Source organism: Nannobrachium achirus (assembly GCF_963921795.1).
Source record: "Nannobrachium achirus genome assembly, chromosome: 21".
NCBI lineage: Eukaryota > Metazoa > Chordata > Actinopteri > Myctophiformes > Myctophidae > Nannobrachium > Nannobrachium achirus.
Window position 1 is genome coordinate 9,287,688 of NC_137828.1, and position 12,121 is coordinate 9,299,808.

Genomic DNA, 12,121 nt, shown 5'->3' on the forward strand with positions numbered 1-12,121 from the left:
GACCACTGGTCTAACAGTATGTCTCCATGTACTGCAGGGTTCCCCAATAGGTGGCCCGCGGGCCATTTGCGGCCCGCGAGGGGCTACTGTCTGGCCCACACCAACCCCAATAATAATGGTGGTATAAGAGCAGCAACAACACTAGTATATCGTCGTTGTCGGGTGGAAACCTTGTATCTCCAAATGTGTAGGTTCTTTGGCAAAGTAAAGCCCTGCTTCATCATACAAGGCCGTCGCACAAAAGTAGTGAAAACAACGCCTTGCGATGCGAGGCGTTGTGTGCTTGTTGTGTGCTTGTAGATTGTGTGCTTGTAGATTCACTAGTTTAAATCATTTTTAAAATGATAAATACAAAACAAACGGTTTTGGACATACAAGATTTTCACCCGACAACGACGATATCTGAACCATAGACTGTAGAAAAATATGGACGATGCGAAGCCATTGGTTTCTATGCAGCGCAAATGGCCCTTTTCTACCCCTTGGAATGTGTGTCGCCATCATAGAATTAGCCCTTCGCTATGCCCCTCCTAAACCCGTGCTTGCCCAATGCCACGTTTAGCGACAGGTTACTAAGGCGGGTGCCTTGGCAAGCTGCCATGGCGGCGTGCAGCAATAGCACCCAGCTGCAGACTAAGTAACCTGCCTCAAACGCACGTCTAGGAAGAAAACAATAGCCTATACTAAAGTCAGATTAACATACAGTACACAAGTGTTACCAGTTATATTTTCTCATGAAGTGCTCCTAAATTATTCCAGTGGGTTTGTGTAGGTCAGTGCAATCCGTTCTGTTTTTGTTTCAGTGTTTGTGACACGGAAGCGAGTGGGTGGGACGTTCGCGAACGAATCGAGTCTTTTGAACGGCTCTTTGAAATGAACGATATAATTCGGTTCATAGGGAGCCGTTCCTTTCTAATGAACAGTGTTGGGAAAAGTACTAAATATATTTACTTAGGTAAACATATCAATACTGCAATCAAGTTTGGAATGTTATTAATGTACTTAATATTTTGTGTTTTATTAATGAGTAAAAGTAAAATAGTATTGGTATCAAAATGTACTTAAATTAGCCTACCAATATTAGAACGTAGCCTACTCATTATGCAGAATGTCCTGTTTCACAGGTTTTCCAATGAGTAAAATGTAGAAAAATCATTTGCAAATAGCTGATCTACAAGCTCACAATGCATTGCAACGTGACACATTGTGAGCTTGTAGATCACCTATTTTCAAATGCCAGAAATGTATCCAATGGCAAAAATGTATAGGCCTATTTGGGTGGAAGTGATTTACAATCATAATCAAAATCTACAAAGTAACCAGTAACTAAAATGAGGCAGTCTTTTGAACGGCTCTTTGAAAGGAACGGATCTCAGAGATCCGGTTCACTTCAGAGAACCATAAATCCCATCTCTATCTAGCAGCCAGACTCGCGGTACAGCGATGCGCGCCGCCATGGCAGCTTGCCAAGTCAGCTGCGTTAGTAACCTGTTGCTAACTTGGCATTGGACAAGGACGGCTTTAGGAGGGGCATAGCGAAGGGCTAATTGTAAAGGCATCAGAGATGCTATTGGCTGCCAACGGTCACGTGCAACCGCAGGGATACATGGGAGAATGTGGTCGGAGCCTCCCGAAATACAGCACACGAAGAAGAACACAGCCGGCTGGTATCAGTTTAGTTGGCCACGCCCCCCCGCAACTTTATAATTTATTTTAAAATAAATTGGACCACATGTCGACAAAACGAATATGATGGTGATTGAAAGGCAATTGTTAACTAGCGATAGGAACCATACAGTATTCATGAAAATGTTAATTAAGGTTAGAAAACGAAAGGGGAAAATGAATGGGATCCAATGGAGAACAATTCTTTTTGCGATCAGCCGGGGGGGAAAACAGCGCAACTAGCGGCCAATCATAGGAAGTTTTACTTCCGTATTGGAGTCATTTTAAATCGGCAGAACTATGCCCCTGATCTGAACTGTCGCTGGAGTAGCGGGAACGCCACCGTCGCCCCCTGCAAATGCTGCAATGTTGTGGCCCTCGGCTTGGTACCCTAGATATAATTCAATGTTGTGGCCCTCGGCTTGGTACCCTAGACGTAATTCAATGTTGTGGCCCTCGGCTTGGTACCCTAGATATAATTCAATGTTGTGGCCCTCGGCTTGGTACCCTAGATATAATTCAATGTTGTGGCCCTCGGCTTGGTACCCTAGATATAATTCAATGTTGTGGCCCTCGGCTTGGTACCCTAGATATAATTCAATGTTGTGGCCCTCTGCTTGGTACCCTAGACATAATTCAATGTTGTGGCCCTCGGCTTGGTACCCTAGACATAATTCAATGTTGTGGCCCTCGGCTTGGTACCCTAGACGTAATTCAATGTTGTGGCCCTCGGCTTGGTACCCTAGACATAATTCAATGTTGTGGCCCTCGGCTTGGTACCCTAGATATAATTCAATGTTGTGGCCCTCGGCTTGGTACCCTAGGTATAATTCAATGTTGTGGCCCTCTGCTTGGTACCCTAGATATAATTCAATGTTGTGGCCCTCGGCTTGGTACCCTAGACATAATTCAATGTTGTGGCCCTCGGCTTGGTACCCTAGACATAATTCAATGTTGTGGCCCTCGGCTTGGTACCCTAGACATAATTCAATGTTGTGGCCCTCGGCTTGGTACCCTAGACATAATTCAATGTTGTGGCCCTCGGCTTGGTACCCTAGACATAATTCAATGTTGTGGCCCTCGGCTTGGTACCCTAGACATAATTCAATGCTGTGGCCCTCGGCTTGGTACCCTAGACATAATTCAATGTTGTGGCCCTCGGCTTGGTACCCTAGACATAATTCAATGTTGTGGCCCTCGGCTTGGTACCCTAGACATAATTCAATGTTGTGGCCCTCGGCTTGGTACCCTAGACATAATTCAATGTTGTGGCCCTCGGCTTGGTACCCTAGACATAATTCAATGCTGTGGCCCTCGGCTTGGTACCCTAGACATAATTCAATGTTGTGGCCCTCGGCTTGGTACCCTAGACATAATTCAATGTTGTGGCCCTCGGCTTGGTACCCTAGACATAATTCAATGTTGTGGCCCTCGGCTTGGTACCCTAGACATAATTCAATGTTGTGGCCCTCGGCTTGGTACCCTAGACATAATTCGGGGAAAACTAGTTGGGGAACCCTGCTGTACTGCATATCTCTGCTGTCGGGCAGAAACCTCCCAACTCCAAAATGTACATTTTCAGGAAAATGAGCTCAAGTGGAGTTAGGAGGTTTTGACCGAAGGGCTTTTTACTACTTTTCATTGGTTCAATATTATTTCAACCAACACTCAGACATAAAAGGTGTTAAATAGCACATATTTATGAAAAAAAAAGAGAGGGCCAATCATATGGAGTTAGCTGGTTTGGCAAAAAGAAAGTGTGGAGTTAGGAGGTTTTGTCCCAAGCACTTTTTACTACTTTCCATTGGTTCGATATTATTTTAACCAACACTCAGATGTAAAGGGTGTTCAATAGCCATGATTTATGCCCAAAAAAATCAAAACCCTCAAAAATGGAGTTAAAGGGGAAGACCACCCATTTTCAATATTGAACTATGTCATTAATATACCTTAGAGGAGTTGTGTGTAAATAAAAAAATAAAAAAAAGTTCTCCCTATTCTGTATTGCCTAGAACTAGAGGATAGATTTTTGGGTTTGTATTGTAAAGTACAACATGTGATTTCATCAAGTTGTACTTTACAATACAAACCCCAAAATCAATCCTCCAGTTCTAGGCAACACAGAAGAGGGGGAACTTTTTTTTTATTTCCACACAACTCCTCTAAGGTATATTAATGACATAGTTCAATATTGAAAATGGGTGGTCTTCCCCTTTAAGAGGTTTTGGCCAGACAGTGACGATATGCATGTTTTGTGAGACTGTTTCTGTGTGTTTCTGTGTGTGTGTGTGTGTGTGTGTGTGTGTGTGTGTGTGTGTGTGTGTGTGTGTGTGTGTGTGTGTGTGTGTGTGTGTGTGTGTGTGTGTGTGTGTACTTCAGAGCCTTGGAATGGCTGCAGGAGATCAACCAGTCGGCGACTCGTAGGAACAGGTTCAGCGAGGCGGCGTTGCTACGGTTACTGAACTCCAACCTGTCCGTCAAGTACAGCCTGACCGGCCGACTGGCCTACACTGACATCACCGCTGACGGCTTCTATGACGCTGGACAGGTGTGTATGTGTGTGTGTGTGTGTGTGTGTGTGTGTGTGTGTGTGTGTGTGTGTGTGTGTGTGTGTGTGTGTGTGTGTTTTCAGACATTGTGAAAATAGCCGATCTACATGCTCACAACGCCTCGCAGCGCGAGGCGTTGTGAGCATGTAGATCTGCTATTTTCACAATAGAACCGTGTTATCCAAAATGTAATGCCTATTTTCCATGAGGACTCCCATCTTTGCCATACCCTAACTTTTGCTGAACTGACGCCACTGCTCTGTCTCTCTGTCTTTGTGTCTGTCCCCCTGTCTGTCTGTCTGTCTGTCTGTCTCTCTGTCTTTGTGTCTGTCCCCCTGTCTGTCTCTGTCTCTGTCTGTCTGCATGTGTCTCAGGTTCGTGTGGGTCAGAAGGTGCAGACGCTAGAGGAGCTGTCCAAACAGCCGGTCAACCAGTGGCGGCCCATCATTTCTGTCAACGCAGCAGCAGAGTATGAGCTCATCATTACTGACTGATTTCATGTCAAGGACGACCAGTTTGATATAAACATTAAACCAATGGTTCTCAACCTTTTCAGGACACGACCCACCCAAAATAATCATATTTTTTCAACTGGGGACCCCCACCCCGCCCTGACGAGCACATGGAATTGTAGGATTTGGCATTACGTTTAGTTTGACTTGATCGGTTCCATTGTGAAAATAGGAGATCTACATGCTCACAACGCCTCGCAACTGCCTCTAATATTTGACAAATTGTCCTTTCCATTACTAGTCTAAGATCACACAGTAAAGCAGGGTTCCCCAAATCGTTTTCCCCAAGGTCCGAATTATGTCTAGGGTACCAAGCAGAGGGCCACAACATTGCAGCTGCGACGGTGGCGTTCCCACTACTCCAGCGACAGTTTTCGTCGTTGTCGGGTGAAAATCCAATGACAAAAACCGTTCGTTTTGAATTTATCATTTTAAAAATGATTTAAACTAGTGAAAACAGCCGATCTACAAGCACACAACGCCTCGCGATGCGAGGCGCTGTGTGCTTGTAGATCGGCTGTTTTCACTACTTTTGTGCGACGCACGCGCGCACACACACACACACACACACACACACACACACACACACACACACACACACACACACACACACACACACACACACACACACACACACAGAAACATGCAGTATATATTAGAGAGCCATGCTCAAGTGCTTGTGTTCCTGTCCAAGCTTATAGCATTTAGATTAATGAACTTCACCAAAGAGACAAATGCCCCCTGAGAGGGCCTCATCATACCCCATTTTCTTGTACCACACACACACACACACACACACACACACACACACACACACACACACACACGCACACACACACAGTTAAAGGAGTAGTTCACACCCAAAATGACTTTTTTTCTATTGATTACTCATGCCATGGAGACTAGAGTTCAATAATATTTTTTGGTTTTTGTCACATTCCTAAGACAAACATTTTATTCGAGTAAATTTACCCCCATTGATTCCGGATGAGGATGCGTTTTGAAACGGGTCCCCATTCCGGAACGAATGGGGGTAAATTTATTGTTATCACATTTTTGTCTTAGGAATGCAACAAACAACTAAAAATATTATTGAACTCTAGTCTCCATGGCGTGACTAATCAACAGAAAAAAAGTCATTTTGGGGGTGAACTACTCCTTTAACACTGCTCAGAAAATATTTCACATTTAAAGATTCTTCCATTTTGTTGTGTATATGTGTGTGTGCGTGCACGCGCGTGCGTGTGTTTGCTACTTTTGCTGCATGTCAAACAGCTCTCTCCAGTCCTGGGGGAATGAAAGCACAATGCTCTCTCTTTCTCTCTGTAAAGTGTACGCATGCAGGCACGCACACACACACACACACACACACACACACACACACACACACACACACACACACACACACACACACGCACACTGTGTACACACACACACACACACACATGCAACGCACATACTCTACATGCATGTTGGTTGTAGCCATACATGCTCCTCTAACACTGTGTTACGTAATGCCAAACCATGTGACTGTTCCCTTCATCCAGGGTGCACGTGGACCCCGAGGAGGCCAGAGCGGAGAGCCCCCCCAGCACACGCTCCAAGACCCCAAGGTGGGTGTGTGTGTGTGCGTGCGTGCGTGCGTGCGTGCGTGCGTGAATTTGTGTGTGGAGTCGGGGGGTGTGTAGTAACAGTAACCACATGGACCCGAGCCAAGCGCAGTGGTTCTCAAACCTTTTTGTGCCGAGTACCCCATCATCTGAAAACATCTGGTGCCAGGGAGGGGAGGGACCCCCAGAAAGAAAAGAGTTGTTTTCAAAATCGTTCAAAGATTTGTGTTCAAAATCCTTCAAACACTTTTCAAAAGTTCTAAAATGTTCATAAATAGCAAGCTAGTGGCGTGCCACAAAGTGACTATTGGCTATTGAATAGCCATCATATATCAATATTATTGATAAAGTGGTTAACATGATTGTGATGCTGGGGACCCCCTGGAAAGCCCCCAAGGACCCCCGGCCCGGACCCCACTTTGAGAACCACTGACCTAGCGTCCTTATCCTGGGGGAGAACTTTTGAAAATTGCCAATCTACAAGCTCACTACGTGCCGCAACGTGACACGTTGTGAGCTTGTATAGAATGGATATTTTTGGTGTAGAGGGAAGAAATGTGTGGCACACAGATTTGCACATTAAAAACCGCTACTCAATATAATATCCCATAAAAAGAGAATTTTTCTGGCTGGTCTAAAGGCAGCAAAAAAAATGCTTGTAATGAGATGGAAACCTCCCCATAATTTGAGTATCCATCGCTGGAAAACATCTTTTTATGAGGTTCTGAGACTAGAGGCATCTAGTGCCCGAGCTCAAGGTGCAAATACAGAGTCTATTCAAACATTACTCACTGCAGCCCAGAAGGTAAAAACATTACTCACCTAAGACACTCTGCTTGTTTTGTTTCCCCTATGCTATTTCCCTTATCTGCTGTAATTTCTTGTTTCTCTTTGTCATGATATGATTCTGATCCAGAAGCGGTACGATGATGTGTATACAGTGCATGCGGATCATGGTTCCTCTCTATTGTAGTCTGTGCAAATGTGGGGGTATGGAGATGGGGATAAGAGACTTTGTCCTCGTAGGAATCCATTATAATATCTATATATATATTGTATTGTTAAAAGAAAAGAAATATAATGTTTCCTACTCTGTTTTAAAGAAAATAAAAATAAAATAAAAAGTTGGTCACAAAAAAAAAAAAACGCTACTCACCAGTTAAGAGTGGGGTGGCTCAGAGTAGATGACAGAGTACAGCAACTTGCAATGGGCCTGGTGTACAAGATACACTATACCACTATGATACCCAAGTACCTGTCAAAATACTTTATAAACGTTAAGGATGTCCACAATTACAACACCAGAGGCAGCGCCACAGATCACGTTCAACCCAGAGTCAACTCAAAGAAAGGGTCAAACTCGTTCTTCTGCTATACCACAAAAATGTGGAATGCCTTACCGAAGGTCTTAAAGGAGTGTGGATCACTAGCATCCTTTAAAATCGCCCTCAAAAACCACTTACAGGCAGCAGCCGTTCGCAACTGGTAAAAACAAACCTAGCTCAGCCCAGCCCTACCCTCCCCTGCCCCTTCAAACAAACCTAGCCCAGCCCAGCCCTACCCTCCCCTGCCCCTTCTTTGTATATACTTACTGTTTGTATTGACTTACTGTATTTCGTTCTTTCATTTTCTTTTTTTTTTACTGACTATATCTACTGCATAGTACTGTGTTCTATTCGTCTGTCATTCAATGTTATATAAGATACTTAAATGGTTTCCTGTGGAAATAAGCGTATGATCTCCTTTTAGTAGACCTTGTACCAGTGAACTGTACCGTCATGAAACTGTACCTTTTCCTATGCAAACTTCTAATAAAGTCTTCAATCAATCAAACGTACAAGCTTCTCTATAACCTCTTTGCACACCTACTCCGAGACTGCTGTCCGGCAAGTGGCTGCAGTGGTGCATAATCGAACCCGGTTAGCAAACCTTTGCTGTGGGAACAGACTCACCAGGCCGTCCTCCTTTTGCATTCCTGAGTTTTCTCCAGATGCATTTACTTAAAAACACAAAACACATTTGCATCAGACTCAGTCTACAACAGTGCTCCTGCATCTGCTTGACTGCATTGGATTGGAAAGATTTACTAACACAATCAATCAATCAATCAATCAATCTAATCCTGGTCTCTATTATACTGCCTCCCCCTGGCCAGCCGGGGCGCCTGATGGAGGGGAAAGGAACTGGTTGGAATAACGTGTTCCTTCCACACGCTACTGTATACCGGTACGTCCAACCGGGGAAACTGTCGGGTGAAAAGAAGCGGCTTGGACTCCTCATGCATAGAAGGAAGCATGAGGTCAGTCCGTTGCTCTCTCCAGGTTAGCAGAGGGAGTGTAGCGCCCAGGATTACATTAGAGAATTGACACCGGGTGGAAAAAATGGGTTACAAAATCATGGGATAAAAATTTAAAAAATAAGAAAAAAATCACACCCAGTGTGAAATGAGCGGTCGTCGTGCTTGCATAATGTCTTCAGTCTAGGATGTACAGGCTATGCTACACACACACATTTTGCTATGGCAAAACGCTGAGGAAAAAGGCTACAGACATACAACATATGACATCACTAGACAAACATGATGCTACGCACACACATTTTACTATGGCAAAACGCTGAGGAAAAAGGCTATGGACACACGCACAGCCACTTATAGGAGCGGTTTGCATCGCTCAAAAAACAATAATAATCAATCAATCAATCAATCTGATTATCAATCCATCCATCCATCTTTTTCTTTCTTTCTCTCTCTCTCTCTCTCTCTCTCTCTCTCTCTCTCTCTCTCTGCAGCAGAGCGAGGAGCAGAGGGCGTAGAGACGAGGACAAGCGTAAAGAGGAGAGCAACGTTGTGGTCAAGCAGCCGGAGGGGGAGGAGCAGGAGGAGGAGAAGGCCTCCACAGAGAAGCCATGGACGCTGCCCTTTGACCCCTCCTTCCAGGCACTCTGCACCCAGGCCACCGCGTCCATCCTCCCGCTGGGTGACCAGGGTGACATGTGTGCTGCCTTAGCAAGGTGACCACTATGACCATCACCCACAGGGTGACATGTATGCTGCCTTAGCAAGGTGACTGCTATGACCATCACCCACAGGGTGACATGTATGCTGCCTTAGCAAGGTGACCGCTATGATCATCACCCACACACCAGGGTGACATGTGTGCTGCCTTAGCAAGGTGACCGCTATGACCATCACCCACACATCAGGGTGACATGTGTGCTGCCCTATCATTTAGCCCTATTGTACCTAGGTTATTTGAAAATAGCAGATCTACAAGCTCTCACATTGCGACATATTGTGAGCTTGTAGATCTGCTTTTTGTACTTTTACTTTTGGTACTTTAAAGGGGAAGACCACCCATTTTCAATATTGAACTATGTCATTAATATACCTTAGAGGAAAGTGGAAATAAAAAAAAAAGTTCCCCCTCTTCTTTGTTGCCTAGAACTGGAGGATTGATTTTGGGGTTTGTATTGCAAATCACAATGTGATGACATCACACCATTGTACTTTACAATACAAACCCCAAAATCAATCTTCCAGTTCTAGGCAACACAGAAGAGGGGGAACTTTTTTTCTATTTCCACACAACTCCTCTAAGTTATATTAATGACATAGTTCAATATTGAAAATGGGTGGTCTTCCCCTTTAAGTACATTTTTATCCCAACACTTTCATACTTTTACTCAGGTACACTTTGAACTCTGGTCTTTTTTACTTGTAACAGAATATATCTACATTGCAGTATTGATACTTTTACTTAAGTATAACATGTAAGTACTGTTTCCACCACGTCAGGCTGGTGGGCGAGGCCATGGGCGGGGCCGTGGAGGTGGAGAGGTGGCAGGAGTTCTCCTGGGAGCTCCACCTCAGCCAGCTGAAGGTGGAGCTGCGCTCCAATGTCGTCCCCATCGGTCGCATCTGCAAGGGCATCTACTGGCACCGGGCCCTGCTCTTCAAGGTACACACACACAGGAGACCTCCGGTTATCTATTCCAGGGGTTCACACCCAGGACACCTCCCGTTCTCTATTCCAGGGGTTCACAAACCTCCCGTTATTGATTGATTGATTATTTTATTGGCACAATGAATTTACACACATGTACAGTGGACACATTTAAAACATGTGGCACAGCACTGGTAGAGCTAAAAGCATTTTGTCCAATAGGAACATCCCAATAAGTCCTTTTACAGTCTTGATTCCATTGGAAGTCCTTGGCACTCAATTTACAGAACATGGCAATATTTGTTGCATTTGATAAATATAAATAATTCACATATATGTAAAGAAAAAAAATAAAAGGGGGGGGGGGGGGGGGTCACTTTTTTCCTATCTTCAGGGAAAAATGTAGGCTACCTATGCCTCTGACCTCCTGAAAGATGAATTTTCAGGGCCGTTTTAAAGGAGGCCAGCGAGTTACTTGTTTTAAGGGAAATGGTCAAAGAGTTCCACACTTCAGTGGCTGTATTGTAAAAGGAGTATTTCCCCATGTTTGTACTATGGGTTTGTATTATTAAATCGTTGTTTACGCTCCCTCTGGTGTTGTAGTTGTGGGTGTCGCTTACTTTTTGGAGGTGTTTGATCAAATATGCGGGCACTGTGGGGGTTGATGATAGATTTGCATTGACTATTTTAAACGTCAGACCCATTTTCAATTGTTTAACCCCGTCTTCTACATTTAGCCATCCTAGGCCCGCAAAATGAGTGGGGGAAATATGGGTCATTGGCCCCAGGTCGAGAAGTAGGCGAATCAATTTGTTTTGGGAAGTTTGGAGCTTTGTCTTAAGTGGCATTTTGATGTTGGAGTACCAGGAGGTACAGGCATAGTCGAAATGGGGCTGGATGATGGCCCCAGCTAGAGTCCCGAGGGCCCTTTTGTTAACAAAGGAGGACATTCTACCCAGGTATCTCGTTCTTTGGTTAACTTTTTTGATCACAGATGTTGCCATGCTATCCCCAGATAGGTATTTATCAAGTATACAGCCCAAGTAGGTAATCTCTTCCTTGCTAGTGATTTCTGTGTCATCAACCTTGATCTTGAAGTCGTTTGTATTTATCTCCCTTAAGCTGGCCGCACACTAGCCGATAATCGGGCTATTTAATTACCCCCCCGACAATCGGGCTGCCACCGACTGAAACGGGCCCGACAATCGGGCATGAACGTCGTCTAGCGTGAGGTCTCACAGATCCACTCGGAGCCCAGCCGAGTGGCTCGGAGGACGATCGGGGGTAGCCCGACTCTTTTCAAACATGTTTGATATTTTCCTGGATCAGTACTTGTCTGGAAGACTGGAAGGGCAGCAGGGGACTGAGAGAAAATAGCCGCTGATAGACGCAAGTCTCTGAGCATGTATCTGACTGAGTGACAGATCCATCTCTTTTTTTTTTCTCTCCACCTCTCCCGGCCTCTGCCTCTCTCACACACACACACACACACACACACACACACACACACACACACACACACACACACACACACACACACACACACACACACACACACACACAAGCGCGCCCGCACACAGACACACTTTTCATAGCGTCCGTCCGTCCATCAGGTTGTATCATGAATGATTGGGATTTAAATTAAAACTCAACGGCAGCGCATATCAAACATACAGAAGAAAGACCGCGACCAGCACACATCCCTTGAAAGTAGGTGGGACGTTCGCGAACGAATCGAGTATTTTGAACGGCTCTTTGAAATGAACGATGGGATCCGGTTCGCAGTAGGGAGCCGTTCCTTTCTAATGAACAGTGGTGGGAAAATAGCCTACTGCAATCAA

General features: G+C 44.8%; 1 protein-coding gene across 1 annotated transcript in view; it reads left to right on the plus strand.

Moving 5' to 3' along the window:
* The window catches only part of armc3 (armadillo repeat containing 3), a gene marked incomplete at its 5' end in the record, with an annotated part of 36,441 nt that overhangs the window by 20,467 nt on the left and 3,853 nt on the right, over positions 1-12,121 (plus strand). The window contains 5 exons of the mRNA XM_080752414.1: positions 4,045-4,213; positions 4,589-4,683; positions 6,274-6,339; positions 9,127-9,348; positions 10,133-10,295. Coding sequence (XP_080608540.1) covers positions 4,045-4,213; positions 4,589-4,683; positions 6,274-6,339; positions 9,127-9,348; positions 10,133-10,295 — 715 coding nt within the window. The remainder of the gene's footprint in view (positions 1-4,044; positions 4,214-4,588; positions 4,684-6,273; positions 6,340-9,126; positions 9,349-10,132; positions 10,296-12,121) is intronic.